The 8,820-nt window shown below is 37.7% G+C and overlaps 1 protein-coding gene across 1 annotated transcript; it reads left to right on the top strand.

The window, feature by feature from the left end:
* The first annotated feature begins 533 nt into the window (after positions 1 to 533).
* Positions 534 to 7,629, top strand: trmt10a (tRNA methyltransferase 10A). Its single transcript, XM_036597743.1, has 8 exons — positions 534 to 580; positions 1,180 to 1,363; positions 1,640 to 1,802; positions 3,734 to 3,805; positions 3,893 to 3,967; positions 4,665 to 4,814; positions 6,010 to 6,115; positions 7,151 to 7,629. Exons 2-8 carry the CDS (start codon positions 1,194 to 1,196, stop codon positions 7,381 to 7,383), a joined length of 969 nt encoding a protein of 322 aa, XP_036453636.1. The 5' UTR covers positions 534 to 580; positions 1,180 to 1,193; the 3' UTR covers positions 7,384 to 7,629.
* The last annotated feature ends 1,191 nt before the right edge of the window (positions 7,630 to 8,820 follow it).

The following is an 8,820-nucleotide window of genomic DNA, read 5'->3' as shown; positions in this document are numbered from 1 at the left end:
ACAGTTCAGTGTAGTGTAACTGTAGTTCAGTGCAGTACAATTACAGTTCAGTGTATTGTAACTGTAGTTCTTACAGTTCAGTGTAACTGTAGTTTAGTGTACAACTACAGTTCAGCGTGCCATGCAGTAAAACTGCAGTTGTACTTAGCTGTACAACACTGAAGTGCAGTACTGCTGCAATTTTACTGCATTTCCTTTTTGTTAGGAAACAGGCTATAAAGACAAAGTCAAACCAAACGTGACTGGAGAGTTAAGGGGTAAGGATCACACGACTGAAGGTAGATAACGTGTAACGTACACTGTCATTTTTGAAGCTTTTGTGTATTGACAACAACAACGACAAGTGACATTTGGCTCAAACACATGACATGTGGCACATGCTGAAAACTGCGATTTGTCTGTTTTCCGTATTAACTGTCACGTATTTTAAATCAAGGCGTTTCTGTGCGAAAGAAGCGTCGTGCCCTCTTCATGTTGACCTTACAAACATGGCGGAGAGTTGCTGCCTCAGCGCCAAAGGCGCAGTGAAATGACGCAGCAGCGGGACCACGCGCTGCACAGCAGTCTGGATGAAAATAAGGTGAGTTAGCAGGAGTTTGAAACCAAGTTTAAAGTAACGTTGTGTTTAGTAACATTACGACTCCTTTGTGTGTAACATTGTGCACTTTGTGGTCTTCTGACTCAGAGGGCAAGTCTCCCTGTCATACTGATAACCCTTAAAGAGAGAGAAAGAGATGCTAAAGCTGCTAAAGACGTCTAAAACGCCAAGTAGCGCAAACTAACACCGCTACATAAGCTACACAGTTCGAGAGTTTGGCTTGTGATATTGAAGACTGCAGTGTATATACGACGGAGACGTTGCTTGACGTTAGATATTCGCGGTTTTTTAATCACTGGCTGGAGTGAGTTTCTTATTTGTAGCTGAATGACACCAACGGAGCAGAGCATGGGAACTAATTGCTTCTCAAGCTCAGCTGTGTTTGAGCTGAGAAATCACCAAACTTCAGCCTGTGAATGAGTAATCAAAATAATCAGAATTTGTACATTTACAGCCATCTTTATCGTCGTACAGTTATGTATCTGCCTTTTTCAGACTGGCCCTGGCTCAAGCAGGTGAGATATTTCTCACTCAGTGTTTTTCCTCTCCCTTTCATTGGTCTTTTAAACTGTTTCCTTCAGGAGTGGCCAGAAGCATGGCCTCTGATGCAGTCACTGTGCCTGCAACGCAGGATGACAACAGAGATCCCCAAGCTAATGGAACCAAGCAGGAGGTCCAGAGTGGAGAAACTGAGACACTGTCAAAGAGGCAGAGAAAGAGGCTTCTCAAACAGCAGCAATGGGAAGAACAGAGAGACCTACGCAAGTAAACATGACATTAATAGTAAAATAAATGATAAACTATCCTCAGTCATCTTTAAAGTTTCATTAATGAAACAATCACCACTATATCAGTGATATTCTCCAAACAACAAACTACTATTAAACACGTTTTTCTTGTGATAGTTGAAAAGATACCCATGATGTCAACCCATTAGATGCTTGCTGTTTTCTTGTGTTAGTCTGAGTTATGGTTGTCTTGTTGCAATGTTTTTGTTATGGCCTGAGTTTGTGCCTTTGTGGTTCTCCCTTGGTTGCTCAGGCAGAAGCGCAAGGAGAGGAAACAGCAGAGGAAGTTGGAGAGACAGACACAGGCTGAGGATGGACCTGAGTATGCAAGCAGAAAGCGTCTGCGCAGAGAAGCAGAGCCCAGTCCTCTCCGCCTGGTCATAGACTGCAGCTTTGACAACCTCATGGTGCTAAAGGTAAGAATTTCCCCCAGCCCATAGAGTCCCTCCCCTCAAGTAGTGTTATTGCACATTTATCCATGTCATGTTCACATTTATATTCATATAATAGCGACAGTTAGCTGATCAAGACAGAAGCTGATTAAGTTGTATTTTGATGGATTGGGTTTGACTATATTAAGCCCTAGCCAAATCCAGTTTTTTAATAAGGCTGCCCCATTGTGCTTCCTTTATGCCACTAAAGCACTATTGACAGGATTCATTTTCCTCTACGAGTGTGGGATAATGCTAGTTTATCACACGTCACCTGGAATATTTATAATCAGTTTGCAAGGGATAAGAAAACTTGGTATAAATGACAGAAAGTGGCTGCTTGATTTATGTACTGTGTTTAGTTTAGAAAAGAGTTAAAAAAAAAGTCAAAACATTTAGATTAACCATTATTCCATTTACCCCAACCATGTGTCTTCCTGTCTTAAGTGGATACACATTGTCACTAGTATTGTTATTAGCTTCCAACTTCAAAGCCAACAGTCAGCATCACTGCATAAAATACATTTTTTAAATTTTGTTTTAATGCAGTTTTTACATTTTAAATCTTTTCAGGAGAAAATCAGTGCTTGTTTATTAACTGTTATAAAATCAGTGCATGTTCTGTAAAGATACTCTAAAGAAAAACTCAAAAAAAGGCTTCTTTACAAACACTGAAGTTCTTGCTAAGTCTGAGTAGACTGATAAATCAATGTGATGATCAGTTATTTATCTCAGTGTTTGAGCTCTGTCAAGCCTGAGTTGATGCTAAATTGATATGTATGATCAGTTATTAATCTCTGCATTACTAAAATCTTTTGAGGGGGGGGATGGAACTGAACAGTCTCCTCGGTAGTGGACATGTTCATGAGTAATAAGCTTAACATCGGTGTAATGCGTTTCGTGGCAACTTGCACATCAACTAGCTACCCACTTTATAGTCAAATTAGCAGATTAGAGTTTGTTATTTCAGTATGATGAATTGTTTGCCTAGTTCATGAGATGGCTATGAGGTTATAGGAACAGCAGAGGACTGAAACAGTTGATAAGAGTCAAAATAATTGAGAATTTTGTAACTTTTTAATTTTTCATGAAACTTATTAACAGAAGTATTACATAAAGAAAACTGTCAACCACTAAAAGTGAGGAACACTGTGAACTTAAAAAATGACAACAGCAGAGATTTTCCCATGAGCCTTATCAATACGAATTTTAAATGTTTTCTGAATGTGTTACTTTTCATATATTGAAAAGGACTATGTTAATGAATACATTTATGACAGTGTATTCAGTATTTAGCCATTGCTACTATTTTCTGCCCAGCACAGGCTATTACACACTTATTGGTAAAGGTAATGCTACATAAACCAGAGCAGGTATTATTTGGGTGGAGGATCATTCTCAACACTGCAGTGACACTGACATGGTAGTAATATGTTAGTGTGTGCTGGTACTCCTATGTACCTTGTAGGGTGGAAACAATAGCTCAACTGTTGCTGCACATTGTGTTAGTCAACTTCCATAACATATTGAAATGGCCACAAATAGTTATTCCAAAAAAAGTATCAAATTTTGATTACTTTTTTAGTAGTTGGCAGTTCAGAATGTCACACTTTGTGCAATTTAAAGTAATTCAGGTTTTGCTAACTTGAAGTACTTGAAGTGTGCACTGTGTGATTCTATTATCTAATGAAATGTCAGAGCAGTTCTCCATCAGCAGATACTCAGATTTGTAGAGCTCTGGTTGGGGTTGGGATCTTAAAAAAAAAAAACCTGATCAGGGGGGAAAAAAAAAAGATGTGTTAGTAATATTAGTTATGGGATTACAGTGCCTTACATGTCAACATTATATTCAAGTCAAGCCAGGAATAACTTATGTCTGTATTTTAATGATTTGAATGGATGATTTTAATTTACAGGATGTAAAGAAACTCCACAAGCAGATCCAGAGGTGCTATGCGGAGAACAGACGCGCTGTGCACCGGGTGCAGGTAATTAGTTGTCATGTCGGATTTTTTCTGTATATGTTTTTAATCTGCATCTGTGCCATTTTGACATGTAGACTGTTTCTTCTACAGTTTTATATAACAAGCCATGGTGGGCAGTTGAAACAAAACATGGATGAAATTAATCAAGGCTGGGTGAACTGGAAGGTAAGATTTCTGTTTGATTGTAATTAATTCTGCAGTAATGTCTGGATACAAAGCAGCTATAGCGTCATAAAATGCCACTGTCCTTTTCATAAGTTTACAGCTATGAAAACCTCAAAGAGAGTACTGTGCTTAGTCGTAGTGGTGGGTAATACAGTCAGCTGTAAAGTGAGGCAAAAATGTTGTGGAATACTCGATTTACTCATAAGGCAGCTTGTAAATTTATTAAGACATAAAGTAACCCTATAAGTCAGTCAGTATGTTGACTTAGTTTGGCACATCTGACCTTCCATTTAAACATGCACAGAGTCTGTGAAGGATAAAAGCATGACTTTTTAATACTCAAGTGGATTTTCGACATTTAAATCTATTTTCAGTGCTGCTACTAAAACCCATGGAATCAAATCCACTAGCCTGTAGTCTCTTGTATCAATGTTTCCAGGTGGTTTTTACCTCTTCAGTCATTCTCAAACAACCCTCATACTAGTAAAACATAAATCAGTTCCATCCAGTATATTTGTAACCCATCTCATTTTCAAATACACTATCTGATACTCGACCACGGGATAAGAAACTGTATCGTGGAGGGTGCTGTGGGTAGGTGTGTGGTAGGTGGTATGGGTATGAGTATTGGATTTTAGAAGTCAATGACTTTAACATATTGAACTTGCCTTCTCCCCACTCATTTCAATTCATATAGGATGTCCATATCAAGCCTGAGCACTTTCATGAAGTCTTAAACAAAGAGGATCTGGTGTACCTGACCTCTGATTCGCCCAATGTACTGCAGGAGCTGGATGAGAACAAAGCCTACGTGATTGGAGGCCTAGTGGACCACAACCACCATAAGGTTGGTTGTAAGTGGCATGTGTAACACAACTTAGCAGTAACTAATACCATATACCAGAGGTCTTCAAATCTGGACCTCGAATCCAGTTTCCACTCCTGAATTTTGCAGTCACCGGTACGTATAGCACTAGGTGGCCAATCAGCTCTATCAACAGTTCATTGAACTACCTGTGATTACAAAATACCAGACTGGAAACTGGATTCAAGGTCCAGATTTGAAGACATCTGCCATATACAAAACTGTGCAAATGTCAAAAAACATCCTTTTTGTTTTGATGTTTTTAATTCATTTTTCAGGAGATATTTCTAAGGAGACCAGATATAAGATAATCCACTTGTGTAATTATGGGGAAAGTCAAAGGTAAATAAGTGAAGAAAAAAACAGGAGTTTCCAAAACTCAATTTTAAAGATGTAGAGAAAATGGGACTCCTAACAACCATGCAAGACCCAGTAGATGACCAAACTGCCACCATCAGATAAACATTACTTAGCTTGAAAATCAAGCTCCACTCTTGCTTCAGATCTGAAAAAAAAATCCACACGTGTATCTGTCCATCTTTCCAGTGAGACAAGACAAGTCAATGCTATGAGTCAGAAAAGATCTGCATCTGTCAAGAAGCTGTTACTGAGAGAATAAAACAGACAAAATAGAAGAAAGTTTGCAAATCAAACAAAGAAGCTCCTGGTATTCTCAGAACAATGGACTGGACATACTGGACTGGAAGTCCAGACCTCAGCATCACTGAATGTATTTGGGATTACTTGGAAAGTGAGAAGTAGAAAATGCAACCAACTTCTAAGACTGAACTTAGGAGGTGTGGAAAAATATCCCTGCAGATTTCTTTGAAAAACTGAACACAAGTTGCCCAAAAGAATGAAAGCTGTGATAAACACTAAATACTGAAAAATGTATTTTATATGTAGTTGTTGAGGCTTCTCTGTAAATTTGTGTTAAATGTATGTTTTCAGTTTTTTTTCTTGACACTGAACTTAATGGCCATTTTGACTAAAAATGAAAAAAGGGTAGTGTTTGACTTTTGCACAGTACTTTCGATTTGTTTTATGTGTGTTGAAACAAGAATTGCCACTAACAAATTACTTATACTGAATTTTCCATATATTTCTGATGTAAAAAGGGAAAATGTTCTCAGTCAGATTTGATGTTTTTATGATATTCCATCATCATGTGTTTCAGGGGATCACTTTTGATCGTGCCAAAGAGCTTGGAATTGCTCATGCTCAACTCCCACTGGGCAGTTTTGTGAAGATGAACAGCCGCAAAGTGCTTGCCGTCAACCACGGTTAGGGGGCTGCACACACATGAAACACATAGAGAAACATAAAATGCAAATTTGTATACTTCAAATGTAAATGTTTTATAAATGCAAGCTAAATGCTTGCCAGAAACTGTGAGGGGGGAAATATTTACACAAATGTGTTCTGAATCTGGAAATCTTTTGAGACTGAGTATATTAATACTCTTAAGTCATTTAGCAACAGCAGTAAGGATGTGGTGAAGTACATCTGAGTAGTCATAGAAGAAACAATTACAAAAAACAGTACTGCTGATAGAACCTCATTGTTTTACTCAGGAACTTACCAGTACTACCCCTTTCTCTTACAGAAGCTTTAAAGCAATACTACAGCGTTTTGTTTTTTTAAACTAATTTCCATCTGCTGTGTCTATATCAGACAGTTTATTATTACAGACAGTTTGAACATGTTTCAGCCTGTTGAAAAAAGCATATGTAAAAGAAGCTATTGGGCAGTTGCTGAATGATGTCAGTAAATAATTATGCACTTGTATTTTTGTAAGTTACTTTTATGGGTTCATTAGTTGAACGTGTTTGTGTATTAAGCCGTAAACCTTTATCATTCGTTCTTTCAGTGATGCGCCTAGTTTTCCAAGAGGAATTTGTGGTAACTCGATATCAGCACAGTGCTGTGGGTGGAGTTTTCACAGGCATAGGCAGTTTACTTTTTGCATTGTTTGACAGTACAGTGTTCAACAGTAGGATAAACCTTTAAGACATTCTCTCAATGTCTCATTGTAACACATTTTTCATCAGAATATAATGGTGATTGTGTATATAGTGGCAGACATTTACTAACAGAATTCAGCAACTGCCCGATGGCTTCTATATTATGCAAGAGTTTGGACACAACAAGTTTTCTGTAAAGGGCAACACGCCAAAATGATTGTCCGTGGTCATTGATGACATGATCCAGATGCAGCAGGCAGAAATTAGGTTGAAATACACTGGAATATTACTTTAAATGTGATGCAAGTTGATGAAAATCATTAAACATAAATCCACTGACTTCTTTTACCGCAGTGTTTGAGATTTTGCTGGCGTATCTGGAGAAACGGGACTGGAAGGAGGCGTTCTTCACTGTCCTGCCCCAGCGGAAAGGGGCTGTACCTGTAGGCCAAGAAGACATGCAGGAGCAGGGCAATGATGAGGAGGAGGAAGACTCTGATAGAGACTCGGGCACATGTGAGCCAGTCACAGAAAAGAGCGAAGATACAAAGGACCGATCAAATGATCAGCAAAAAGATGCATCTTAGCTGAACCAGTCAGATTCATGTGGACTGTAGAACAGAAAGAAATGACCTCATAATTACCTTTTTTTTTTGTTAATTAATTTATTTTTTATAAAATTTGCCTTGGCAGTTTTTACTTTGTTGCTCACTCATGCCTAAGTTATGGATAATACCATGCAAATTGGGGATGACATTTTTGTTTCAGCAATCACAGTTGAGATCATAGCATGTCTCGCTATCATTAAAGTTACCTGACATGCAGTACTCATATTCAGGTACATTCCACGTCATTGGATTTGTATTACCTTTGCCTTTGGTTTTGGAAAGGATATAAGAGTTTACTTAAGAGAATATTCAGTATCTTGCAAACAGTTCAGATGTTTGACTCCTTTTTCAGAAGATTTGGTTCCCCTAGTGGCAGCAGTGCTCATTACCTTGTGAACCCAACCCAAATGCTTTACACCAGCGGTTCTAACAGTGATCCTGGAAGGGCCTGCACATTTTTGGAGGTTTTCCTGCTCTTGCACAACTGATCCAACAGATCTGCTGATTAACAAGCCGTTCTTGAGTTGAAGTGTATAGAATCCCATTCCTGCGAGGTAGAGGTGAAAAAAATGTTTGGTTTGATTTCCTCCCTTTTCTAAACTTTCTGACATCAGTGTGTCAAAATATTGTCTTACTTTCTTGAAATACTAATTACGCTCCTGAGATATTGACTCATTTTCTTAAAACAAAAAAAAGGTAAAAAAATCGCCTGTTTTGTGTGTTTGTGTTATTCCCCATCCATCTTTGCTTCTTCATATTGACTCAGCATCTTAAAATGTAAATTCTTTCTTCTCAAAATACTTATTTTCTCCAAATATTTACTTTTTTAATATTGATTTGCTCTCCTAAAATAATAAGTGAGTAATTATATTGGATTAATACGTTTTCATTATGAGTGTCATTATTTTGATATTGCAAGTTGAACATAATATTCAATAATTATGATGACATTAAGTAAGTATTTTGGGAAAGTCATTTTTTGCAATATCGCAAGTCAATATTTTATAAAACTAAGTTTTTAATGACATATAAAGTCATTACAAGATACTAAGTCATACTTTTGACATGATAAGACAATATTTTGACAAAATAAGTCAAAATTTGTACATATTGCTGCCAGAAACAATGAGAAAAAACATAAGCTATTTGTTTACTTTTTATCCCCCCAACCTCCATTGAAGCTTTCTCAATTCAGTTTTTTAAGTCTGGGTACAGATGATAAGTGTAACAGTTTACATGTTGAAGGGCAGGAGGTGTAATAAGCTTTTGTGAGTGCTGTGTGAGTACTTACATTTGGCACCAGATGGCATCAGCACATGGCTCTGATAGTCGTTACCAATAACGGGTCCTAACAAACAAAACTCAGATTAGCCAAAGAACGTGCACAAACGACAACATGAATCTTCTGAAAAAAGC

Source organism: Colossoma macropomum, unplaced genomic scaffold (genome assembly GCF_904425465.1).
Source record: "Colossoma macropomum unplaced genomic scaffold, Colossoma_macropomum, whole genome shotgun sequence".
Classification (NCBI taxonomy): domain Eukaryota; kingdom Metazoa; phylum Chordata; class Actinopteri; order Characiformes; family Serrasalmidae; genus Colossoma; species Colossoma macropomum.
Note: the sequence above shows the minus strand (reverse complement) of the source record. Positions and strands in the feature narration are given on the sequence as shown.